This window comes from Molossus molossus, unplaced genomic scaffold, assembly GCF_014108415.1.
Source record: "Molossus molossus isolate mMolMol1 unplaced genomic scaffold, mMolMol1.p scaffold_m16_p_1, whole genome shotgun sequence".
Classification (NCBI taxonomy): Eukaryota; Metazoa; Chordata; class Mammalia; order Chiroptera; family Molossidae; genus Molossus; species Molossus molossus.
Window position 1 is genome coordinate 128,759,316 of NW_023425344.1, and position 27,913 is coordinate 128,787,228.

General features: G+C 35.1%; 1 protein-coding gene across 3 annotated transcripts in view; it reads left to right on the plus strand.

The window, feature by feature from the left end:
• ITGB1 (integrin subunit beta 1) overlaps positions 1-27,913 on the plus strand; it is a 56,343-nt gene that overhangs the window by 17,467 nt on the left and 10,963 nt on the right. For 2 of the 3 annotated variants that reach the window (XM_036260585.1, XM_036260594.1), the window contains exons 2-11: positions 106-172; positions 2,277-2,362; positions 4,608-4,830; positions 6,357-6,527; positions 7,526-7,764; positions 11,063-11,218; positions 18,872-18,967; positions 19,535-19,624; positions 21,089-21,229; positions 21,395-21,594. In XM_036260585.1, coding sequence (XP_036116478.1) covers positions 106-172; positions 2,277-2,362; positions 4,608-4,830; positions 6,357-6,527; positions 7,526-7,764; positions 11,063-11,218; positions 18,872-18,967; positions 19,535-19,624; positions 21,089-21,229; positions 21,395-21,594 — 1,469 coding nt within the window. Of the gene's footprint in view, positions 1-105; positions 173-2,276; positions 2,363-4,607; positions 4,831-6,356; positions 6,528-7,525; positions 7,765-11,062; positions 11,219-18,871; positions 18,968-19,534; positions 19,625-21,088; positions 21,230-21,394; positions 21,595-27,913 lie in introns of those variants that run through there. The other variant, XM_036260605.1, reaches the window with a different exon arrangement.

Consider the following 27,913-nt stretch of genomic DNA (forward strand, 5'->3'; position numbering starts at 1 on the left):
GGTATTATGTTTATAAAGTCAATAGAAGATAAGATGGGTAGAAATGTTTTATGTTTAATGTATTTTATTTTATTTTTTAAATATAATGTACATTTTATATTTCAGATGAATTTACAACTGATTTTCTGGATTGGACTGATCAGTTCAGTTTGCTATGTGTTTGGCCAAACAGGTATTTGTCTTATCATTTCAAAATTTTGTATCACTTTTTGACCAGTTAGATTCTGGGGAAAACCTAAGTCAGATAAATCAGATCATGCTATTCCATCTGAAAGCCCTGCAATAATCTCACTCAGAGTAAACGGCAAGGTCCTTATAATGGCCTGCAAGGCGCCCCCCACCTCTACCATCCAGGATGATGATAGGTAGGTCAGCCAATGAAATGCTAAAATGATAAGATAGAATACCCTACAGAAAGACCTTGAGCATAGAAAAAGCAAAGGCATGTAATATATTTAGAAGAAAAGAAAGTAAAAGTGTAGAATGGTGGATTATGAACTATCCATTACTATCTAAAAGTATGAAACCAGGAACAGTTGACTTTCTAGAAGATGTTTCTGTTCTTTAATAAAAAAAATCCTGCAAAATGTTGACATCATTAGAAGAGGAATGAAAAATAAAGCAGAAAAAAATGTTTTTAACCCTCTTATAACTATGATGCATCCACATCTGAAGTAATAGAATGTCCAGTTCTATTCTCCAAATCTTAAAAAATGCACTGCATAGAATAATGATTTGATCCCAGGAGAGGAAGGACATATGACACAGAAAAATGAAGAAAAAAAGTCATAAGGGAAATATTGATAAATTTGAATTGTATTAAACCAACAACATAAAAATCTCCGAATATCTATATGTCAAAACACCATCAACAATAAAAAACTAAACAAGGGTTTAATTTTCTTATGTGTAGAGAGCCAATAAAAACAGATGAACATAATAGAAAAATTTGCAGAAAACAAAGCGTAAAATTTACAAAAGATATGGTCAGTAGAAATATGAAGAAAATGAAACTTTAAACAACTGACAATTGAATTGATATTTTAATATATACCTGTTAAATGAGTAAAAATAATTATATTAAAAAAGTACTTTATTATAATTAAAGTACTTTTAAGGTGTGTTGAAATGTTTTTTATATATTGCTTGTGGGAATATTAATTCTGGATAGAAATTAGTGTGTATTATAATTTTAAAAACATTAATATTCTTCAACTCAGTATTTTTTTAAAAAATCATTGATAAGGAAATAGAGTTTTACATTATAAGAATGGTCATGTGAGTAGGTGCATCTGTGTGTGTATGTGTATCTATGTGTTTCAGGGGTTCATGTGTGCATGTGTACAAGCATGTGTGAAATGTGCACACATGCAATTGAACACAAGTTTGTTCAACACTCAATAGGGGATGATATAATGAAATATGCAATTATTAAAAGTCATAGTTTTGAAGAATTTATAATGAAATACTTAGGGTAAACTATAAAAAGTAGTATATAAAATGTATATCCTCAATTTCATTTAAATAATGTCTGTATATTCTTGCTTCCTTGCTATATTCCTTTATCTATATATATATAAAAAAAGACTGTAAAGAAATACACAAATTGTTAATAATAGTTATCTCTTATGAGCAGATTGTGGGTTATTTTTAGCCTTTTCTTTGTTTTTATATATTTCTCAAATTTTTTATAATGAGCATAATCAGAAAAGACACATTGGAGACAGTCCATAACAGCGCTCACAGCATGAAAGGCATGCTGATACTTAGGTAGGTTCAAAGAAATGTAAGACATGCTTTGAACACAGAGCCTGAAAAATCATGGGTTTGTGGCTTGGATGAGTAATGAACTTTTCAAATATTTAACATTAAAAATGAAGGACAAACTGCTCAAGATGCTTATGGAGTATAGTTGTGGTAGTATGACTTAAGTGGAAAGAAATAATACTTTGCCCATTTGTAAGAAAACTGACAGTTATTACCATCCAACATGATAGATCTGAAATTATGCCTTTGACAAAAAAGATAAATGTACGTGTAGATTGACCAGTACTTTTTGCTATAGAAGACAAGAAAGATAACAATCTTTTTATAGCTCTGTGTCAAGGTGATCCAGAGTCACTTCTCTTTTGGGGCCTCTTTTGGGCAGGTCTGGATCATAGTATTCATATTTAACGTTCATATATATTGCATTATTTGTCCATGTGATCCAAATTCTTTACTACTTTCCTTCTTGAAATGTCAAGTAAAGTGATCTATTCTTTTTTTCCTGACAGATGAAAATAGATGTTTAAAAGCAAATGCCAAATCATGTGGAGAATGTATACAAGCTGGGCCAAATTGTGGATGGTGTACAAATTCAGTACGTAAGATTGTATAAGTTATTTCCATTTATTCTTTAGTCATTTAGTGTTGCACAAAACTGTATCCTTGGGAAGAGCTAGATAAGAATTTTCACTTAAATCGGTGTTTGTTAAATAGGTGTCAACTCTGTACAATATTGTGTGATAGTCTAGAGTTGTGCTGCTCAACACAGTAGCCTCTGGGCACATTTGACTTGAGCACTTGAAGTATGAATGGTCCAAATTGAGAATTCAAATTGATTGACCTTGATGCTGTTTCACTTAGAAGGTTCAAAATGAGTGGTAGCTGCTATCATCAACAATATCCATTTTAGTAGAGTTATAGTTTATCTGGAATTGAGAGTTCTCCTATGCAAACTATTTAAATAGTTTAGCCTTTGATCTTTGTGGCATAATTCTTAAATTATTAAAGACTATTGGGATATATTTAGTGACATTTTATTTACATGTTATGATTTTAAAGTTTTCTGGTTTGACTAATATTAGGAAAGTAATAATGTACTAGGTAGTATTTTTTGTGCTTCTATAGTAACTTAGGTTTGATAATACATAAAAGCAATGCAGCTTTGAACCATCTGATCCATGGCATGTCTTTCCAATTGTTTCTCTAACTACATAAATGTTCTTATTTAGGGTTATATTTCCCTTTAAAACTGATCGAAACTATTGTGTATTTTTTGTATTTAAGTGTTCTCACTTATTATATACAGCACCATAAAATTAGTAGATAATAAAATACTATATAAAAGTGAATATAAGTGACCCGAAATGAAAGGCATTTTTTCATTTTCCCTATGTTAAGATTAAAAATATTTTTTGCCTATTAGATATAAAATTTTTAGGGATATATGTTAAATATCTACTATAATAATTTAGTTATATGTACACATTTTTAAACGATGCACACACACACACATATACACTGTCATTGTTTTCTTCTACCACTCACATTTCATGAAAAACTTACTTGAGGATATTTTCCCATTTATCTTCAGATGGGTGGTTGGGGTGGGGGGAGAAAGAAAGATTGATGTGAGAGAGACAACCAGCGTCGGGGACCAAACTGCAACTGAGGTATGTGCCCTTGACCAGAATTGAATCCATGGCTTTGGTCTGTGGGCTGCAGGCTGATGTTTTAACTACTGAGCCAAACCAGGCAGGGCTATACATCTCAAAAGCAGTGTTTTTGTTTTACAAAGGTACTTCTTTGGTCATCTGATCAAATTTTTATTTCCATCTAAGTTGTTTGAGGTATAACTTTTGTTTTTGATCCTCACCCAAGGACATTTTTTCATTTTTTGTTCAGATAGAGTGGGAGGAGAGAGAGAGAGAGAGAGAGAGAGAGAGAGAGAGAGAGAGAGGAGAGAGGAGAGAGAGAGAGAGAGAGAGAGAGAGAGAGAGAAACATCGACATGAAAGGAACACGTCGAGTGGTCGCCACCCACACGACCCAACCAGGGCCAGGGACAAACTGCAACCGAGGTATGTGCCCTTAGCGGGAACCAAACCCCGGTCTCTGGACTGCAGGCCGATGCTCTTAACCGCTGAGCCAAACCAGCCAGGGCTGAGGTATAACACATTTTGATATTTATAACCTTTGTCATATAATCACTTACTGTGTTGTTTTTAAAATAAATTTTAAAAGTGTTTTTTAGAATAATAGCCAATACTTGAAAAATTTTCAACCTTCTAGGAATACCAAATCTGTGCTAAATTTCTTAGTCTTCATTTTCAAAATAACATTATTAATCAAGATGCTTTCAAGATAACATGTTTTCTGTAAACATTGAGTTCGAGATACTGTGATGGAGGATGCTACATAGTATGAGAGGCTTCTAAGGATTTTTCTTAGGAAAAAATATTTGGTATTTGGTTGTATATACATTATTAGTGGCTGTTAGCCATGCCGAATAAGTGATTTTACTGAAGAAATTTTTGTTAGATACTCTGAATTTGAAAGTGGGACAGTTAAAATGTACACTTAGATCAGTTCTGAGTATTATTAAAATAATAAATTACTAGTAATATATTAGTAAAAAAGTATTACTTTCAAGGAAAATATTTTGTTTATAAACAAGAGCACTTATGGTTTAGATGAAGGAAATATTTTGTTTAAAAACCAGAAATTAAGTACATTCAATATGTCGCTTAATTTTTGCAATTTAATTATGTATTTGTAATTATGATTATGTAAAAGGTTTGACCATTATACTTTCTATTTATACGTATGTTTTATGTCATTTAGACATTTTTACAAGAAGGAATGCCTACTTCTGCACGATGTGATGATTTAGAAGCCTTAAAAAAGAAGGGTTGTCATCCAGATGACATAGAAAATCCCAGAGGTTCCAAAGATATAAAGAAAAACAAAAATGTAACCAACCGTAGCAAAGGAACAGCAGGGAAACTCCAACCAGAAGATATCACTCAGATCCAACCACAGCAGTTAGTTTTGCAATTACGATCAGGTACAGAAATCTAATTCTGTAAATACCTTTGTTTCTACTTGAGCTTTTTGACAACTTTTTATAAGCCTCTTACCAGTTTCTGGTGAGGGTTCCTTTTCATAATGTAGACTGGCTCTCAAGTAGAACTGGAATACATTAAATTTTAGAAATATTTTTCAGAAATAATTTGTAAGACATTCTTGAAATAATAGTGAATATTGGCTAATACTCAAAGTAAACTCTGTTAAAGATTAAAAAGTATTAGGTTTAATGGATTTTAAAAATAAAGGTGTTCACACTCTGGTATAATTATATAATCTAAAGAAACATTTTAACCTGTAATTTTTCTTTATATGTTTAGTATTGTTAAAATATTAAGGATTTTTATTTAAAATTTGTGGTAATATTGTATCTAAAAAAACAAAAAAGAAAACAAATCCTCTACTTCTTCCAATTTCCATCCCCTGTTTTTCAAAAGAGTGGTACACATTGCTTGTGTTCATGACTTCCATTTGCATTTACTCTTCAACCTGGTGCAGTTAGGCTTCTACTTCTAAACCTGTTCTGGCAAAGGTCTACCATCACCTTGAACCACCAAGCCTAGTGTACCCTTGTCGGGGGATCCTTTTTTTCTTTTAATCTTTCTATACCAAGAGATGCCTTTGAGCCTCTTGAAATGCTCTTTCTCTTGGTTTCTAGATATCACTCCTAGTTTTTCTGAACATGCTTTCTAATCTCTTTTTGTGTATGTCTTTTTTCCAGTTTTTTTCTTTGCAGTCTACTTAATTGTTGGCGTTCCTCTCATGGCTTTAAAACCATTTTTATACTGTCGCACCAATTTTTAAGTTTCAAATCCATTTATCCAACTGTGTTCTAGAAATCTACATAGAGATATCTACAAGTTAAAAATGTAATGATTTTCTTCACCCAAACCTTCTCTTTTTCGTGTATTTCCTATGTGAATTATACCTAACACTTCTTAAACATTTCTCTTCTTCTTATTGTTTCAATTCAAATTCTTCATTGTCTTCTTAGATTTTTGCTTTAGTTTCTTAACAATTTTTTTTGGTCTATTAGTCATTTAAAAACTCTTTACCAGGCTTTCTAAAGTAAAAATCAGATTATGTTATTTGCATATAGTAGGATTTCATTAAACAGAAAACAGTTTTAATTTAGAACGTCAAACTCTAAAAAGTCAGGTGTATCCTATAATGTGCCTTCCCCACCCAGCCCCAGTCTCATTTATGTTGATCCATCTACTTGCTAGTTATAAATCGACCATTTATGTATGTCTTATCTGCTGTGGATTTTGTCTTTTTCATTTTGTATCCCCAGGGCTGGGCATTTTAAGTATTTGTGAATGAAATTGAATACACACCCATTGTATTCCTTATGGAATTCCCATAGGTTTTGTAAAAACTAGAGCAATAATACATTTCATTTTATAGTGTTTACCTTGTAAATACAATTTATTTGTTTTGTTTTTTTCTCTCATTGCTTTTAATTGCTGACAAGCTAATTTCATTTTCAAATATCTGTTTAATTAGGGGAGCCACAGACATTTGCATTAAAATTCAAGAGAGCTGAAGACTATCCCATTGATCTCTACTACCTAATGGACCTCTCTTACTCCATGAAAGATGACTTGGAGAATGTAAAAAGTCTTGGAACAGATCTAATGAATGAAATGAAGAGGATTACTTCAGACTTCCGAATAGGTGGGAATATTGAGAAAATGAATAATTTTCATTTTTTTAAATCTTGGCAGTTTTGTTCTTCACTGCATACTTGTGAGATAATTAAGGCCAGGTTTTAGCCTTTTCTTTAATAGAGGACTGATAATTATCAATATCTAACAATTGTTCTGTTTCCTTGTTCCTCTGTTATGTATGCTACTATGTTATTTGACAGAGATTACAGTTGCCCTTTGAATTTACAGGGTACTGGTTCCAGGAACCCCTTTTGGTACCCAAAGCCATGGATGCTCAAGTCCTTTATTATAAAGAATGGCATTTGCATTTAGGCAACAGCAGGGTCTTCCCACACATCATTTTATTCACATGGGTTCATCATAGTGCTTGGTGCATGGCAAATTCAAATTTTGCTTGTAGGAACATTCTGAGACTTTAAATATTTTCAATCTTTAGTTGTGGTTGATTCTGCTGATGCAAAACCCACAGATGTGGAGGACTGACAGTCTACCAAATGGATAATGAAATACATGCTTTTATTTATAGGAATTTATTCATTCTTTTGTTGATTTACTTTATAACTATGTTAGTATTCCAATTCTGTTTTATTACCAGCCAATATAGCCTACTCTCACTTCAGACCTGGATTTTTCATATTATAATGATCTTCTTTCCAAACCTTATTATTAAAATTTTATTATTTCTTATTAAGGAAAAAGATTGACTAATGTGTGGTAACATTCTTGATTTTATTTTAAAAATATTTTTCTTTATTGATTTTAGAGAGCGAGGAAGGGAGAGGGAGAGAGAGAAATATCTATCGGCTGCCTCCTGCATGTCCCCTGCTGGGGATTGAGCCCATAACCTGGGCATGTGCCCTGACCAGGAATAAAACTGGTGACCTCTTGGTGCATGAGTTGACACTCAACCACTGAGCCACACTGGCTGGGTTTGATTTTATTTTTAATGCAAATTTATTCATCTATCCATTCATCTATTTCTCTTTATGAATTTTTCCTATATAGGATTTGGCTCATTTGTGGAGAAAACTGTGATGCCTTACATTAGTACAACACCAGCTAAGCTCAGGAACCCTTGCACAAGTGAACAGAACTGTACCAGCCCATTTAGCTACAAAAATGTGCTCAGTCTTACTGATAAAGGGGAAGTATTTAATGAACTTGTTGGTAAACAGCGCATATCTGGAAATTTGGATTCTCCAGAAGGTGGTTTTGATGCAATAATGCAAGTTGCAGTTTGTGGGGTAAGTACATTCATTTTCTACAAAGGAATATTATTTATATGAATTTTAAGTGAGATTTTACTGTCCGTTAGTAGAAAAAATTACCTTTATTACCATATCATACTCAATTATTCCAGAGAAGGATAGAATTTAGTCCCTTAAATTCTCTCCAATTACAAGTACTTTCTGAAAGCATATGTAATCATTATGTCTTTGAACCAGTTACTTAGTTCATTTATAAAGGGTTTTATGAATCCAGAATGCTTGTCCGGCTGGTATGGCTCAGTGGTTGAGTGTCGACCTGTGCGCTGAGAGATTGCTGGTTCGATTCCCAGTCAGGGCACATGTCTGGGTTGCAGGCTGAATCTTTAGTAGGGGCCAATCAGGAAGAGGCTAATTAAATGTTTCTCTTATTGATGTTTCTATCTTTCCCTATCCCTTCCTCTTTCTCTAAAAATCAATTAAAAAATTAAAAATTCAGAATGCTTACCATTTGAAACAGTGGGACACTCTAGCTGGTATTCTAGGTTTTTAGAAGCAGCCCATGAGTCCTGATCTTCTGGCTTTGTACCAGAGATGGAATTAAGGTCGTCTCAGGTATTACAGGAGTATTAAAGTTCTGAAATGGAAGCAGTATTTCAGATGTCATTTTTCTTTGGTCAGTTTTTTTCTGCTTATCATCTTTAAAATATGCCTTTTCCTAGCCCTGGCTGGTGTGGCTCAGTTGGTTGGAGTGTCATCCTGTGCACCGAAGGGTTGTGGTTTGGCTCTCAGTCACGGCACATACCCAAGGTTTGGTCCCAGATCAGGGTACATATGGGAGGCAACCAACTGATGTTTCTCCTAATTTATAAGTTGAGAACATGTATTTTGAGAAGACATAAATTTTTGTAATTTTAATAAGGTTTTCAGTAGTAGCAAGCTATTGAACTAGTGGACTAGTGATTAGAATTTTATGGTCTATTTAATAGCTGAAGATTTTGGGATGACCTTATATTGAGGTAGCTGAAATTAGAAAACATTGCAAGGTAGATAAAGTTTGTCCTTTTTTCAATTACAATTTACAGTCAGTATTATTCTGAATTAGTTTCAGATGTATAGCATAATGGTTAGATAATCATGTACTTTACAAAAGGGTCCCCTGATATTTCAAGTACCCACCTGGCCCCATACATAGTTATTACAATATTATTGACTGTTCCCTATGCTGTAATTTATACCTCTGTGACTATTCTGTAACTACCACCAATTTGTACTTCTTAATCCCTTAACCTTTTTCACCTAGTCCCCCAACCTCTTCCCCTTTGTCAACCATCAGTTTGTTCTCTGTATCTATGAGTCTGTTTCTATTTTGTTTACTTGTGTATTTTATTCTTTAGATTCCACATGTTAGTGAAATCATATGGTATTTGCCTTTCTCTGACTTATTTCACTTAGTATAATACCCTCTATATCCATCTGTTGCAAATGGTAAGATTTCTTTTTTTTTATGGCCTAGTAGTACTCCATTGTTTATATGCACTTGGTAAGTACCTACTACTTTATCACTGTTCCCATTTTATTTTCCTTGTAGTGCCCCTGTTCCCTAGAGGTCCTTCCTTGATTCCAGATGCTTCTTTATTTTTTTTCCTTTATTGATTTTAGGGAGAGAGAGATAGAAACATTGATGAAAGAGAACATTGATTGGCTGCCTCCTGCATACCCCCCACTGGGGATTGGGCCCATTCCTGACCGGAAATCGAACCAGCGACCTCTTGGTGCACTGAGCCATGCCGGTTGGACTCAGATGCTTCTTTTTTTTTTTTTTTTTTTATCCTCACCCGAGGACATTTTCCCATTTTTTACTCAGATAGAGAGGGAAGGAGAGAGAGGAAGAGACAGAAACATCGATGTGAAAGGGACACATTGAGCGGCCGCCACCCACACGACCCAACCAGGGCCGGGGACAAACTGCAGCCAAGGTACGCGCTCTTAGCGGGAACCGAACCCGGGTCTCTGTGGACCGCAGGCTGACGCTCTAACCGCTGAGCCAAACTGGCCAGGGCAGATGCTTCTTATTAGTTACTTTTCAACCGATTTTTGCTAGGGTGTTGATATCTGAGATAATAATTACATTTTTATATCACTACTGATCTTAGACAATTTACTTAGCTATTCTAGAGGGCTGTTTTTTGCCTTCTTAAGGGATAATAATAGATATATCTCATTAGGGCTATTATGAAATTTAAATATAGTAACCCATATAAAGTATCACTGAGCACTGAGCAGATATTAACATATATTATTGTTACTTTTGAATTCTCTCTGGGGAGTTGCAATTTAAGGATACTTGTTTTTCAAGGAAAAGAAAGAGTCATAGTCTAGGTAGTGCCTAGCCTGACACCACTTTACTTTCCAGCCATTCACTTGTGATCCTGTTGGCAGCTCACTGGTGAGGGAACATCCTTTAGGCTATCTCTAATTATGCCTGAGCCTGTGAGATTGAACAAGCCATAGCATCCATGGCACTACTATCTGATTGTTAATGATAATTGAGACCAACTGTTCCACCCACTTTTCTAGATGCAAAAGAGACAAATGTTCCACTGAGTTGCCAGCGTTAATAAGCTTAATTTCTGCCTTCAAGGAATTTACAGTCTTATGAGGGTATAAACAGATGTACTGAGTAAATTTAGAAAAATATAATTACAAAATTAATGAGAGAGAAGAGGATTTTATGGCTACATTAAATTATTTGTTGAATAAGGTGGAGAATAAAATAAATGAACAAATAAACAGTACTATTAGAATGGTGGAATTAGGCAGGGCAAGTCATTGGAGATTATTTTTTTTCTGTTAAAAATTGATGGCCATAAAGTAGGTATATGCTATAGAAGATAGAGTAAGGACGGAGGATGGAAGGGAACAAGACAGCAGCAGGAAAGGAAAGGAAATCTTAAACTGAGACATATTTATCTACCAAATACATGTGAAGCTAAGCACTGTACTAACTGCTACAGATATGAAGATAAACAAAATCAGATTTGGTCCCTGCCACACATGGAGTTAGTTAGCTTACCTTCTAGTAGGTAGACACTGGTTTTAAAATGCACAGTTTTTAAAACAGAGCTGAGACAAATGGACAACCAGGCAAGGTATAGTTTTACAATAGGATGGAGGAACTTTACTCAATGACCTCTATGTGTTTATCAGCAAGAATAGTATTTAGCATTGGGAAAAGGAAAGGTGAAAAGAAGATACAGAATATGGTTAAAAGTACAGTGGTAGTATATCTGAATTATTGTGAGTAGTTTCAAATTATAATCCTTTTCTTTTTAAGTCATTGATTGGCTGGAGGAATGTTACACGGCTGCTGGTGTTTTCTACGGATGCTGGGTTTCATTTTGCTGGAGATGGAAAACTTGGTGGCATTGTTTTACCAAATGATGGACGGTGTCACCTGGAAAATGATGTCTACACAATGAGCCATTATTATGTAAGTGCTTAATTTCTTATATTGAATTGATTCATGTTGATTTTAGTGTTTAATGCTGAGTATTGTGGATGACAGGCGTGTGGATTTTTCAGGGTGTCAATGTAGGAAACATTCAAACTTATAAAGACATTTTGTGAGTTTATGTGAACCAAACTGTTGACAATTGCAGGCAACAAAATCTCAATGGATTGAGATAATGCTCTGGAGAATGGCAGTTTTGCACCATATTTTATATATTACAATCAAAAGAGGAGATGTAAGTGGGTTACGTGAAATCCATTGGTGATAGATTATGGAGGAGGGAGAAAGCAAATGGGAGACAAAGACACCCACATAAAAGACCAACACACTAAATTTTGTTTGGAGTTACTCACCTTAGGCTCCAGCAGAGGGAGGACAAAGTGGACTAGAGCTGCATGAGGAGAGTCTGGGATTGGTTGCTCTGGGGAGAGAGTTGGGAAGGCGGCTGCCAGGATCCCTGTCCTGAGTCATTTCCCCACACTGCAGAAGCTGTTTTTCTTAGGCAAATTTTTTCCCATCAAAGCAGCTTTAGCCTTATGGGGAAGTAGCTGCCCCACTTCTTAGAGATTCTGTATCCCCCACTCTGAGGAGTTTGCCTGGCTGAGGACTACAGCCTGAGGCTATATATGAGACTGAGACTTAACAGTCAGCCTGCAGGCAGTGGTGGATCTCTGGGTGTTTTGAGTCTTTGCCAGACCTGCTCCTTTGCTCAATCAAGTAAAACAAGACCTTGGTATACAGATTAGTGCTTTACATACACACACAGTCCCAGCAGGAGGACTACAAGCTGCAGTTCACTCTGAAGAGGCCCAATGCAGCTCACTCTGAAGAGGCCCAACAACCAAAAAAACCATGGTCAGCTTTAGTCAACAACAGAGCAGGACCCAGTAAGCTTCACAAGTAGTATATCCACATAGAGATTTTGTTAGGTCCTAAACCTTGCTGAAGTGACTTGTGCTTTGCATTATAAGCACTGCACAGAAGCCCATATGTTGTGTTGGGGGATAAGCATCACTGTCAGTTAGTCTGAGGGTCGAGCCGATGCATGAATGGTCCAGTAGTAATCAAGATTCTGTGCAATAGGAGTGTCCACACAAAATGTACCAGGGACATTATTAGAGCACTCAGGTCTGGCAATCAGGGAGATTGTGCCACTGGGTCCCACAGGTCACTTACTACATAAGACGACTCTTTCAAGACTGGGAGTCATAGCAGATCTACCTAATACATAGAAACAAACACAAATGGGCAGCAAAAATACGGAGACAAAGAAACAAGCCTCAAATGAAAGAAGAAGAGAATTATCCACAAGAAGACCTAAGTGAAATAGAGACAGCAATTTATCAGATATGTAGTTCAGAATAATGATTATAAGGATCCTCAATACAAGATATAGAAACCAAAAATGAACAGCTGGAAATGAAGAATGACATGGCAGAGATAAAGAATACACTGGAAGGAATAAACAGCAGATTGGAGGAGTAGATCAGTGAATTAGAAGACAGGGTAGAAAAAAATAACTCAGAGAATTGAAAGAGAAAAAACAATTAAACAACAGGATAGGTTAAAGATGTTATGGGACAACATGAAATGTAACAACATCTGCCTCATAGGAGTGCCAGAAGAAGAAAATGAGCAAGGGTTAGAGAACCTGTTTGAAGAAATAATCCTAACTTGGGGAAGAAAAAAGTCACATAAGTCAGGAAGCACAGAGCATTCCAAGTAAGAACCCAAAGTGGTCCACACCAAGACACATCGTAATTAAAATGCCAAAAATTAAATACAGAGAGAATCTTAAAGCCAGCAGGAGAAAAGTAAAGTATTACATGCAAAGGAGCTCCCATAGACTGTCAGTTGATTTCTCAAAAGAAATACTACTGGTTAGAAGGGAAGGTATGAAGTATTCAAAGTAATGAAAAGTAAGGATCTGAAACCAAGATGACTGTATTTAGCAAGGCTATCATTTAAAATAGAAGGTGAAAAAAGCTGCTCAGAAAAAAAAAGGCTAAAGGAATTCATTGCCACCAAACCAATATTGCAACAAATGTTAAACTCACTGCTATAATAATATAAAGAAATATGTAGAGAGAAACATAGGCATACAGAATTAAAAGGGTAATAAAGAAGTATCTATCGCCCTGGCTGGTTTGGCTCAGCGGTTAGAGCGTCAGCCTGCGGTCCACAGAGACCCGGGTTCGGTTCCCGCTAGGGGCATGTACCTTGGCTGCAGTTTGTCCCTGGCCCTGGTTGGGTCGTGTGGTTGGCGGCCGCTCAATGTGTACCTTTCACATCGATGTTTCTCTCTCTTCCTTTCTCTCCTTCCCTCTCTATCTGAGTAAAAAATGGAAAGGTGTCCTCGGGTGAGGATAAAAAAAAAAAAAAAAAAGTATCTATCAATAATGACCTTAAATGTAAATAGAATTAATGCTCCAGTCAAAAGACATAGTGTATCTGGATGAATAAGAAAATATGACCCATATATATGCTGTCTACCAGAGACCCATTTTAGAACAAAAGACTCACACAGATGCAAGTAATGGGATGAAAAAAAATTTCCATGAAAGTTGAAACAAAACAAAGCTGGGGTGACAGTAATCATATATGATAAAATAGACTTCAAAATGAATGCCATAATAGGAGACAAAGAGACTACATAAAACTAAAGGAATTGATCCAACAAGATATTATCCTGGTAAATACACACACACACACACACACACACACACACACACACAATATGGAAGCACCAAATGTATTTTAAAACTTTAAGGGAGAGGTTGACAGCAATACAGTCATAGTAGGGGACTTGAACACCCCACTGACAGCACTGGATAGATCTAGACAAAAAAAAAAAAAAGATCAACAGAGAAAGATTGTAAATGATACATAGATAAGATGGATTTAATTGATATTTACAGAACATTTCACCCCAAAGCTACAGAATATACATTCTTTTCAAGTGCACATGGGAAATTCTCAAAGATAGACCACATGTTAAGGACACAAATTAATCCTCTACAAGTTTAAGAAGAGTGAAATCACATCAAGCATCTTCTAGGATAATAATGGTGTGTAACTAGAAATCAATTACAAAAAAAAAAACAACAACCCTGAAAAAAACATTCAACACATGGCAGCTAAATAGCAGTGAGATCAAGGAAGAAATTGAGAACTTCCTGGATAAAAATGAAAACACACAACACAAAATTTATGGCACACAGGGAAAACAGTCCTGAAAATGAAATTCATAACACTACATACCCACTTCATGAAACAAAAATCTGTAATTATTTAACCCTACATCTTAAAAAGTAAAAAGAGAATGAGAAAAGCCCAGAGTAAGTAGAAGGAAGGAAGTGATAAAGATCAGAGCATAAATAAATGGCAGAGACCAAAAAACAATACAAAAGATTGATGACCTTTAGCCAGACTCACCAAGAAACATAGGGAGAGTACCCAAATAAATAAAATAAGAAAGGAAAGAGATGAAGTGACAACTGACACCACAGAAATACAAAGGATTGCAAGAAAATACTACGAATAATTGTATGCCAACAGATTGCCCAACCAAGGCAAAATGGGCAAATTCCTAGAATCATACAATTTCCTGCATTCAATTAGGAAGAATCAGAAAACCTGAACAGAGCAATAACAAGGAAATTAAAGCTAATCAGTAAATTCCTAGCAAACAAAAGCCCTTGTCCTGGCAGGTTTACATGGGATTTTACCAAACATTCAAAGAGTACTAACACCTATCCTCAAACTATTCCAAAAAATTTAAGAGGAAGGAAGATTTCTAAGTTATTGTCATTAGGCCATCATAATCATAATTCCCAAACCAGATAAAGATACTACAAAAGAAAGAAAGTTACAGGCGAATATTCCTGATGAACATAGATGCCAAAATCCTCAACCAAATATTAGCAAATTGTATCCAGCTGTATATTAAAAAGATCATTCACCATGATCAAGTGGGATTTATCCCAGGGTTCTGAGGCTGGTACAATATTCACATATCAATTATTGTTATACACCACATAAACAAAATGAAAGATAAAAACCATATGATCATATCAGTAGATGCAGAAAAAGCATTTGACAAAATCCAGCATCCATTCTTGATAAAAACTCTCAGCAAAATGGGATCATATCTCAACGTAATAAAGATCACATATGACAAATCTACAGCCATCCTACTCATGGGCAAAAACTAAAAGCATTTTTCTTAAAAACAGGAACAAGAAAGGGATGTCCACTTTTACCACTCTTATTCAACATAGTATTTGAAGTCTTAGTCACAGCAATCAGATAGTAAGGAAAAATAAAAGGAATCCAAATTGGAAAGGTGGAAGTTAAACTGTCATTATTCACAGGTCATATATTGTATCGACAAAATCCTAAATAGTCCACCATAAAATGACTAGATTTAATAAGTGAATTTGGCAGAGTAGCAGGATAAAAATGAACACCAGAAATCGATGACATTTTTATTCTGCAATAACGAACACTCAGAGAAACTAAAAAAACATCCCATTTACCATTGCAACAAATAAGCTAAGATACTAGAAATAAACTTAACCAAGGAGGTTAAAGACCTGTTCTCAGTAAACCATAGGACATTGAAAAAAAAATAAAGGAAGATATAAAAAAGTGTTAGCATATACATGTTTATGGATTGGAAGAAGCAGTACCATTAAAATGTTTATACTACCCAAAGCAATGTATAGATTCATTGCAATCCCTCTTAAAATACCAATTGCCTATTTCACATATCTAGAACAGATACTCTAAAAGTTTATATGGAACAAAAAAGATCCTAATAGCTGCAGCAATCTTTAGAGAGGAGAACAAAGTTGGAGGGATCACAATACCGGATGTTGGGTTATACTACAAAGCCAGTGTCATCAGAACAACCTGGTACTGGCTCAAGAACAAGCATATAGATCAGTGGAACAGAACAGAGAAACCAGAAATCAACCCAAGACATTTTATATTTGAGAAAGGAAGCCAGAACATACAATGGAGTAAAGACAGTCTCTTCAATATATGGTGTTGGGAAAATTGGACAGGTACGTGTAAAAAAACTGAAACTAGACCACCAACTTACACCATAAACAAGGATAAAATCAAAATTGTTAAAAGACTTAAATATAACCATGAAACCATAAAAATCCTAGAAGAAAACGTAGGTAGCAAAGTTTCAGACATGTCACATAATAGTTTTTACTGATAAATCCCTTAGGGCAAGATAAACTAAGCAGAAAATAAACAGATGGAATTACATAAGACCTAACAGCTTCTACACAGTAAAAGAAACCAGCATCTAAATGAAAAGGGAACCCATTGTATGGGAGAACATATTTGCCAATGATACATCAGATAAAAGGTTAATTTCCAAAATGTATTGACTATTCATACAACTCAACAACAAGAAGTTAAACAATCCAATTAAAAATGGGCAGAGACCCTGAATAGACGCTTCTCCAAAGAAGACATACAAGTGGCTAAATGACAGGAAAAAAAATGCTCAATGTCATTAATCAGAGATATGCAAATGAAAATGATTATGAGGTATCACCTCACTCCTGCCAGAATGGCTAAAATACAAGTGCTAGCAAGGATGTAGAGAAAAGGGTACCCTGGAACACTGCTGGTGGGAATGTAGACTGGTTCAGTCACTATGAAAAACAATATGGTGTTCCTCAAAAAATTAAAAATGAAACTGCCATTTAACCCAGTGATCTCACTTCTTGGAATATATCCTGAAACATCAATCAGAAAGAACTTATGCACTCCTGTGTCCTTAGCAACGCTATTTACAATAGCTAAGATCTTGAAACAGCCCAAGTTTTGATCAGTAGATGAATGGATAAAAAAACTGTGTTACATTTACACAATAGAATACTATGCAGCTGTAAAAAAGAAAGATCTCTTTGAGACCACACTGAGGGACCTGGAGAGAATTGTGCTAAGCAAAATAAACCGGTCATTGAAAGCCAAGTATCACGTGATCTCACTTACATGTGTAGTCTAATAAACAAACTAAACTAATGAACAAAATTGATCCAGAGACAAGGAAGGTAGGGAACAGACTGATGAACCTGAGAGGAAAGGGTGCAGGGCTGGGGGACAGAAAGATAAAAAACAAAGAACTTATATACATATATGCATAACCCATGGATGCAAAAGTAGTGTGGTGAGGTTGGGGTGGGGGTTGGGGGCAGGGGTGGTGAAGTGTCATTTGGGGAAAAAAGGAAGGACTTCTGTTAATACTTTTCAACAATAAAGCTACATTAAAAAAATAGAATGATTTACATACATCTTTTACATAGGTTGGTATAAGGTAGTTAACAGTAAACAGTGAACTCAATAACAATGAGAGGATGTGTGGTTTCTGCAGAGCAGTGCCTAGGGCAGTGCCTTTGCTTTGAGGAATCAGGAAAAGGGAAAATTACTTTGACATTCCAAAGATATGTTATCATAGATGCAAAAAGACAATAGACAGGCTCAGTTAGTGTAAAGATTGACCTTTGTCAAGGAAGATACTGGCCTAGGACATGACTACTCAGCATAACCTGCTTTTAGTTAAAAAGTTTTAATTTTAAACCATCCTAGTTTAGGTCTTTGTTTGTAAGGTTGCCACACAGGCCTCCCCTGAACTTGTCAGGTTTAGTATGTGACCCCTTTTTGTCCACAAAGGTTTGAGGTTTTGTTATTTTGGTAAGTATGGATCCTCCTGACCTAATATGTGGGAAAGCTAGTATGACTGTTTCTAAAGATGTGGCTTCTTACTTGCTTCCTTGCACTTAGATGTTGGCCTCAGTAGCATGAAACGAGCTACTTAGACACATTTACTCCATGCATGAACCATACCTACTTCCCCTTTCACTTGCATGCATTATTTGTTACCAAATTTGATATTATTTATTTTTTATCCTCACCCGAGGACATTTTTCCATTTTTTGTTCAGATGGAGTGGGAGGAAGAGAGAGAGAGAGAGAAACATTGATGTGAAAGGGACACATTGAGTGGTTGCCACCCGCATGACCCAACAACCAGGGCCGGGGACAAACTGCAACCGAGGTACATGCCCTTAGCGGAAACCGAACCCGGTCTCTCGGGACCGCAGGCCGACACTCTGACTGTTGAGCCAAACCTGCCAGGGCAAATTTGATATTATTTATAAACAAATAATTTATGTATTCTTAACACTCCTTATTTTATTAACATGTGAGTTTTACAAATAGGCACCTGCCTCTACTAAAATAAAGACTGACAAATTATTCAGGTCTTGAAGGAATTTAAACCTTGCTAAATCTTGGTCTTTTTGTTAAGTGATAGATAATACAATCGTTAATTTCTGGCAATTCTTTAATTTAATTGTCCTTATATTTAATATATATAGATAATCTTATATTATAAATCCTTTTTATTAAAGACATTTTTATGCGCACATAGAGAAGATTACAAACCCACATGTAACACCACCCACATCAACAATTATTTGTTATTTCAAATAGTCTTGTGTAAGTGATCCAGTTATATATGCAATTTATTATGATTTTCTAAAAGGAATGAAAAGGTATTGGTTGGATATAATTAGATACTAATTTGTATTACTTCCTTTCTTAGGATTATCCTTCTATTGCTCACCTTGTCCAGAAACTAAGTGAAAATAACATTCAGACGATTTTTGCAGTTACCGAAGAATTTCAGCCCGTTTACAAGGTATATGACATAAAAAGAAGAACAAACTTATGACATAAAAAGAAGAACAAACTTCTAGAGCCTAGTTATTTGAGGAAACATTTTATGTCTGAATTCAGTAGTCTAGACAGACTGGATTTTACAGAAGTGGTTTATGTTAATTCTTTTATTTATTTATTTATTTATTTTATTATTTTTGCATTTTTCTTCAGATAGAGCGGGAGGGAGAGAGGGGGAAGAGAGAGAGAGAAACATCGATGTGAGAGACACACATCGAGTGGCTGCCACCCACATGACCCCACCCGTGGCCAGGGACAAACTGCAACCGAGGCACATGCCCTTAGCGGGACCAAACCCGGGATTCTGGTCTGCAGGCTGATGCTCTAACTGCTGAGCCAAACCGGCAAGGGCTATGTTAATTCTTAATACATGTTATAAAGCTAGATTTTTTTTTTTCAGGTCTGACCTCTTATGTTACATAGGAAATATATAGGGAACTGATGTTTTAAAAATAAGTAATAGGTGCTCAGTGGGTGCTTACTGGTTGAATAAATATATTTATATTTTATGTTTATCTTTTAATTGTAGGAACTGAAAAATTTAATCCCTAAGTCAGCAGTAGGAACATTATCTGCAAATTCCAGCAATGTAATTCAGTTGATCATTGATGCATACAATGTAAGTACATTTTAAGTAAGGTGTATTTGGACAATACCTTGTGCTCAAAGACAGTAAAACTACCTCATATGCAATTTAGCAAAACCCAGAGAACAACCTAAAATTTAAATTCTATATATCTGGTGGAAAATACCATATTCTCTTAAAAATGTATAATTACTTAATATAGTCTAAACAAAGCAAAATTATGGTAAAGGCATGTGGTGAAAATTTCTGAATATCTATTTAAATGTCATTAAGCAATAAGTCTCCTTGTTGGAAAGCAAATGGGAAACATCTCACATTTAGACTTAAAGGATTATCTCAATTTTCTTTTTGCTCCCCAAGTATCCTTTAGAGGCTCATCTGTTTTGATGAATTGTACTAGAAAAGGTTTTTTACCAAATCTTTTCTTGCCATATATTCAGATGATATAGTTTTCTATTCTCAAGAAGTACATATATCATAAAATATATATTCAAATGTAAATATATATATGACTTACCTATTTTAAAAAGATTTATAAGATTTTTTTCTTACACATAGAAGGAAGTTGAACTGAAGTTAGAGAGGAATTGTTTGCTCCATCTAGAGCTTAATTAAGAGTACCTTTAGTAATACTCATTAAATATTGGTTAATCATAATTTTAAGTAATCTGAAGGAATTTGTAGCATTGGTAACCATTGTGTGTTGTATATTTCACTTCTCCTCTTCCCTTGACAGGTTGAATTTTAGATATATTTTTTAGTTCATATCAGAGGTTTCCAAAATGTTTTAGGAAGACCCTACTCAAAGAGAAAGAGTTTTGTTTTGTTTTTTTTATAGATTTCCATGATTACAGTTGTTTCATGTCTTCCCCATAGTTGTTCTAGTTCTCCATCTTAACAGCATAAATTCCCTGCAGTGTAGGGGTGTGTACAAGCAATATCTTGCTGCTACAGCCTTTTGTGTTTTCCTGAGCAGTCTGATATTCTAAAAAAGCACTAGTTTGAATCCTTCTTACTTGGGGCTATTGGTGTTTTTGTTTGTTTGTTTTGTTTTGGCCAGGGATACCATAGTTTCTAAACAAATTTTTTCCCGGACTGTATAGTAGATTGTTTACCTTAGTCTCATGTTAGCTGTAGTCATAGTGCCATATTGCCAGTGAGGAAAGCAAATGTTGGTTCTGAGTTCTTAGAGGACTCCTCATAATTAATATCAGGCTTGTGTGCTATATGATTATTACTATTTTAACTCAGTAATTAAAATACAAATACTCTCACTTTTCAATCATGTATATTAGTTTGAAGACTTGATCCTTATGAATTAGAGCCTGTTTCTCTAGGTTCTGTGTTTTCTTGACACTCGGGATTTGGTTTCAAATATTTTATTTAAATGATATTGTTTTCTTAATGGTTTATTTTCCCCATTGGTTTTATGCATTCAACTTATTTTATAGTAGCATTTTGTTTGCCTTTCCTATGTATAATTTCTCTTTGTTTTAGTCCCTTTCCTCAGAAGTAATTTTGGAAAACAGCAAATTGCCAGAAGGAGTAACAATAAATTATAAATCTTACTGCAAGAATGGAGTGAATGGAACAGGGGAAAATGGAAGAAAATGCTCAAATATTTCCATTGGAGATGAGGTAGGTTGTATAAACATTTCCTGAAGAAATGAAAAAAATTGCTTTTTATATAAGCAGTCTAGTTTATAACTTGAGAATAAAAGAAATGAGCTTTTTGAAATATTTTTAGTAGATTTAAATTGCTTAGTTGTTAACTTCAAACTTAATCTTGTTTTTTCCTTTAAGGTTCAATTTGAAATTAGCATAACTTCAAATAAATGCCCAAATAAGAATTCTGAAACCATTAAAATTAAACCTCTGGGCTTCACTGAAGAAGTAGAGATTATTCTTCAGTTCATCTGTGAGTGTGAGTGCCAAAGTGAAGGCATCCCTAGCAGTCCAAAGTGTCATGAAGGGAATGGAACATTTGAGTGTGGAGCTTGTAGGTAAGCTGGAGGCGGATGGAGGACACACAGAGGTATTGATTACTTTGGAAAGATATAAGTAGGTTATGTTTTGGGATATCCAAAGAAAAATCTTTATATGGAACAAATACATTTTTTGTGTAATTGCTGTTGCTCACCAAAAGATCAGTTTTACAATCTTGTGTGTGATACTTATAGAATGTTCTTTTTTTTCTTAAGACTGCTCTTTAAAATAAAAACTTTTTAAAAAATCCTTGCCTGAGAATATTTTTCCATTTATGTTCAGATTGAGTGGGAGGGAGAGAGAAAGAGACATATTGATTGGTTGCCTCCCACATGACCCCGACCAGAGCCTGGGACTGAACCACAACCAAAGTACATGCCCTTGACCGGAATCGAACCCACAACTCTTTGATCCACAGGCTGACACTCTAACCCCTGAGCAAAACTGGCCAGGGCTAAAATAAAAGATTTTATAGCCATTCAAGATGTATGCTTAACAAACTGTTAAGGTAGTGTTTGGATTTTTTTCTCTTATAATAGCAATCTAAGTGTTCTATAGCTAAATAAGCTTATATATAAATATGTTTATAAAAATTGCTTTGGGCCTGGGCATTGTGGCTCAGTGGATTGAGCATTGTCCCATGGAGTAAGAGGTGCCAGTTTGATTCCCAGTCAGGGCACATGCCTGAGTTGTGGGTTTGATCTCCAGTGTGGGTCATGCAGGAGGCAGTTAATTGAAGTTTCTCTCTCTCATCGATGTTTCCGTCTCTCTCCCTTCCTCTCTCTAAAAAATCAATAAGAATATATATTTTGTAAAAATACTTCGGAAAAGTATATCAAACTTCTAATGGTGATTTAATCTGGGATATGGAATTAGGAAGCAATTAAAGGATGGTCACCTTGTACTGCATACATACTTCTGCATGGTTGGAGTAATTTTTAAAGAATGAATACATTTTGTAAAATTTAAAAGAAAACAGTATTTCAGAACTTAGAATCAAATTAATTTTAATCAAATTATTTTAAAATTTGTTTTTACACTGTGATTAGTTTAGTTAAAAGTTAAAATGGAAAATACTCTGAATACACCTTTCCCCCTAATAAAAGGAGAGTATTTTGATTAAATGTCAGCCCCAAATGACTGGGCTCTTAAGGTTTTCAATCATGAGAAAAATAAGTAGCTTTATTTTATCATCAGTTATTTACTACCTGTTTTAAATACCAGTTAAAATGTTGCATTTTAATGTTCATGTACATGAGTCATGTTGATCCATTTTTAGTAAGACTTCACTTAAATGAAAAGATTATCTTAAAAATGTTTGCCTTCCTTCCCTCTATATAAAATTACCAGGTACAGAATTAGTGTATTCAGTGTCTATAAGCATTAGGTGTTTTAAAAATATACAGTGTGTCTGAAAAGTGGACCCATAGGACAAATTTGTTTCCAAACAGTATGTCACTTCTGTTCTCAAGTGATATGCGCAGTGCTTTTCTTCAACTTCCATGCAGTGTGTTTGGGGTGTATTTATTATACTTTTAAATTTTCATTTATTTAGTTTTAAATTAATTAATGATTTAATTAGTTAAATTTGTTAAATTAATTCATTAATTAATTTGTTAAAGGTGTTTCTCCTTTTCTCCCATTGACACCCTCCTTCCAATTCCCTGGCCCCAACAGCATTGTTTTCTTTGTCTGTTGGTTATGCATATATGCATATAAGTTCTTTGGTTTATCTCTTCCCTCCTCACAACACCCTCCTCTGAGGTTTGTCATTCTGAATCCTACTTCTATGTCTCTGGGTCTGTTTTTGTTCAGCTTATTTTGTTCATTATATTCCACAAATAAGTGAGATTGTATGATATTTGTCTTTCACTGGTTGCCTTATTTCACTTAGCATAATACTCTCCAGGTCCCTCCATGTCGTGTCAAATGATAAGGAGATCTTTGTTACAGCTGCATAGTATTCCATTGTGTATATGTACCACACCTTTTTTTTTTTTTTTATCCATCCACCACCTATTGATGGACACTTGGGCTCTTTCCAGATCTTAGCAATTGTAAATAGTGCTGCTATGGACATACAGGTACACATATTCTTTCTGATTGGTGTTTCAGGCTTCTTAAGATATATTCCTATAAGTAGGATCATTGGGTCAGATAGTAGTTCAATTTTTAATTTTTTGAGGTAACACCATATTGTTTTCCATAGTGGCTGCACCAGTCTGCATTCCCACCAGCAGTGTACTGGAGTTCCCTTTCCTCCACACCCTTGCCAGCACTTGTAGTTTGATGATTTGTTGATGGAAGCCATTCTGGCAGGTGTGAGGTTTTAATATGCATCTTTCTGATGATTAGTGGCATTGAGCATTTCTTCATATGTCTCTTGGCCATTTGTATGTCCTTTTTGGAGAGGTGTGTATTTAGGTCCTTTTGGCCCATTTTTTAATTGGATTCTTTGTCTTCCTTTTGTTGAGTTGTATGAGACTTCCAATCCATGAACAAGGTATATACTTCTACTTTTTTATATTTTCCTCTATTTCTTTTTTTAATATCCTGTAGTTTTATGCAAACAAGTACTTGACTGCTTTGGTTAAGGTTATTCCTAGGTATGTTAATTTTTTTGCTGCAATAGTAAATGGGACTGTTTTTTTTTTTAGTTTCTTTTACTGTGAGTTCATGATTGGTGTATAAGAATGCCATCAATTTCATGATGTTAATTTTGTATCCTGTTACTTTGCCTAATTTGTTTATTAAATCTAGTAGATTATTGATGTAGTCTTTAGGGTTTTCTATGTATAATATCATGTCATCTGCAAATAATGACAGTTTCACTTTCTTCTTTCCAATTTATATCCTTTTTATTTTTCTTTCATGTCTAGTTGCTGTGGCTAAGACTTCCAGTACTATGTAAATAAGAGTAGTGAAAGTGGGCATCCCTATCTTGTTCCTGTTCTTAAGGGAAATGCTTTTAGTTTTTGCCCATTGAGTATGGTGTTGGCTATAGGTTTTTCATATATGCCCTTTGTTATGTCAAGATATGATCCCTCTACTCCCATATTGCTGAGTATTTTTATCAGAAACTGATGCTGGATTTTGTCAAATGCTTTTTCAGTATCTATTGATATGATCACATGGTTTTTATCTTTCTTGTTTATGTAGTGTATCACATTTATTGATTTGCGAATATTATACCACCCTTGTATTCCTGAGATGAATTCCACTTGGTCATGGTGAATAATATTTTGAATGTATTGTGGATCCAATTTACTAATATTTTGTTAAGGATTTTGGCATCTTTGTTCATCAGGGATATTGGCCTGTAGTTTTCTTTCTTTGTAGTGTCTTTATATGGTTTTGCAATTAGAATTATGATGACCTCATAAAACGAATTTGGAAGTGTTCTTCTTGGATTTTTTTTGGGAATAGATTAAAGAGAATGGGTGGCAGATGTTTGGATGTTCGGTAAAACTCCCCCATGAAGCCATCTGGGCCAAGACTTTTGTTTGCTGGGAGATTCTTGATTACATTTTCAATTTCCTTAGTTGTTACTGGTTTGTTCAAGGTTTCTATTTCTTCCCAGTTCAGTTTTGCAAGACTGTGTATTTCTAGAAATTTGTGCATTTTGCCTAGATCGTCCAATTTGTTGGCATATAAATGTTCATAGTATTTTTTAACAATCCTTTGTCTTTCTGTGGAGTCAGCTATTACTTTTCTTTGTGATTTTGGGTTCTAATTTTTGTTTCTTTTTTTTTTTTAAACCTCACCTGAGGACATTTTAACATTTTTTGTTCAGATAGAGTGGGAGGGGCAGAGAGAAAGAGAAACATTGACGTGAAAGGGACACATCGAGTGTTTGCCACCCGCATGACCCAACCAGGGACGGGGACAAACTGCAAGCGAGGTACGTGCCCTTAGCGGGAACTGAACTCGGGTCTCTCTGGACCGCAGGCCGCCGCTCTCACTGCTGAGCCAAACCGGCCAGGGCCAATTTTTGTTTCTTGATGAGTCTGGCTAAGGGTCCATCAATCATATCTTGTCAGAGAACCAGGTCTTTGTTTCATTGATTTTTTGAATTGTTTTTATTTTTTTTGTCTCTATGTCATTTATTTCTGCTCTGACCTTTCCTGTTTCTTTCCTTCTACTTGCTCTGGATTTTTCTTTTTGTTTATTTTCTAGTTTTGTAGGTTGTAGAGTTAGATAGTTAAAAATTTTTCTTTTATCTTGAGGTAGACCTGTAATGCTATGAACTTCCCTCTCAGGACTGCTTTTGCCACGTCCCATAGATTTTGTGTCGTTGTGTGTTTATTTTTATTGGTTTCCAGGAAGTTTTTAATTTCTTCTTTGATCTCTTTGGTAACCCACTTATTGTTTAAGAACATGTTATTTAACTTCCATGTATTTGAATGTTTTTCAGTGTTTTTATTGTAATTGATTTCTAGTTTCATGCCATTGTGATCTAAGAAGATACTGGATATGATTTCAGTCTTCCTGAACTTGCAGAGACTTAGTTCGTGTCCTAACATGTGGTGTGTCTTTGAGAATGTTCCATGTGCACTTGAGAAAAATGTGAATTGTGCTGTTTTGGGGTGTAATTCTCTGTAGATGTCTATTAAATCTATTTGATCTAGTTTCCTTGCTAATTTTTTGTCTAGAGAATCTATCCATTGATGTCAATGGGGTGTTGAAGTCCCCTGCTATGATTGTATTGCTGTAGATTTTTCCTTTGAAGTCCTCCAGAAGTTTTTAAATGTATTTTGGTGTTCCTTTGTTGGGTGCAAGTATATTTACCAAGATTATGTCCTCCTGTTGGATATGCTTTTTCAATATTATGTGGTGACCTTCTTTGTCTTCAGTTATGGTCTTCATTATGAAGTTCATTTTATCGGATATGAGTAGTGCTACCCCGGATTTTTTTCATTTTCGTTTGGTTAGAAATTTTTTTCCATCCCTTCACCTTCAATGTATGTGAGTCTTTTGTTGTGATGTGGGTCTCTTGCAAACAACATATATATGAGTCATGCTTTTTTATCCAATCAGCTATTCTGTGTCTTTTGATCAGAGCGCTCAATCCATTTACATTTAAGGTTATTATTGATTTGTACCTATTTATTGCCATTTTTGTTTATTATTTTTATGTTTCTCTTCCTGTTTCTTCCACTACTTGCAGCAGTCGTTTAAACATTTTTTCGCAGTGCTAGTTTGGTGCTAATATATTACCTTAGCATTTTTTTTTTTTTTTGTCTCAGATGCTCTTTCTTTCACCTATTTTGAATAGAGTAGTCTTTGATTCAGATCCTTGTTTTTCATTACCTTGATTACTTCATGCCAATTCCTTCTGGCCTGTAGTGTTTCTGTTGAGAAGTCAACTGATAACCTTATGGGCGTTCCTTTCTAGGTAACCTACTGCTTATCTCATGATGCCTTTAGGATTCTCACTTTGTCTTTAATTTTTGGCATTTTAATTATTATGTGTCTTGGTTGGGTGTCTTTGGGTTCTTACTTGGGGCTCTCTGTGCTTCTTGAACTTGTATGCCTTTTTCCTTCACTAAGTTAGTGAAGTTTTTTGTCCTTGTGTCTTCAAATATATTCTCTAACCCTGGCTCATCTTCTTCTTCTCCTGGAACTCCTGTGATGCAGAAGTTGTTATGTTTCATGTTGTCCACAGTTCTCTTAAACTGTCTTCCTGTTTCTTAATTGTTTTTTTTCTTTTTGATTCTCTGATTGGGTGCCCTTTTTTTACTCTGTCTTCTAATTCACCAATTTGATCCTTAGCTTCCTCTACTGTGCTGGCATTTCAGTATGTTCTTTATTTGTGCTATCTCAGTCTTCATTTCTGCTTGGTGGATTTTCAGTGTTTCTATATCTTACTTATGCTATTGGGCTCTTTACTCATTGTGTTGAGCTTCCTCATAATCATTACCCTGAACTCTACCTCTGGTATCTTGCTTAATTGCATTTCATTTATCTCTTCTGTAGAATTCTCTTGTTCTTTCATTTGGGATTTGTTTCTTTGTTTTACCATTTTGGCTTTCTCAGTGGGTTTTGGAGTCTGCCAAAATTTTCCTGTGGGTGTTGGTGTTCTGCTGTTTGTGGCTTTCTCTCTTGGGTTTGGATGAGTGTGGGAGGACCCACGTTAAACACCATTGTCACGTTTTACTTTCCTGGGTGATTTGCAAGCCAAAGAAAAGTTCACTTATCCTCTAGCTTTTGCCTGGAGGCTGTTAGTCTCAGTTACTTGATGAGCCTTGGTTGTAATCCTCAGCTGAATGAATAATCCCTCAAGTGTACAGGGTAAGCAGTTAAGGCAATGGCTTTATTTTGTAACCCCTCCTTGCT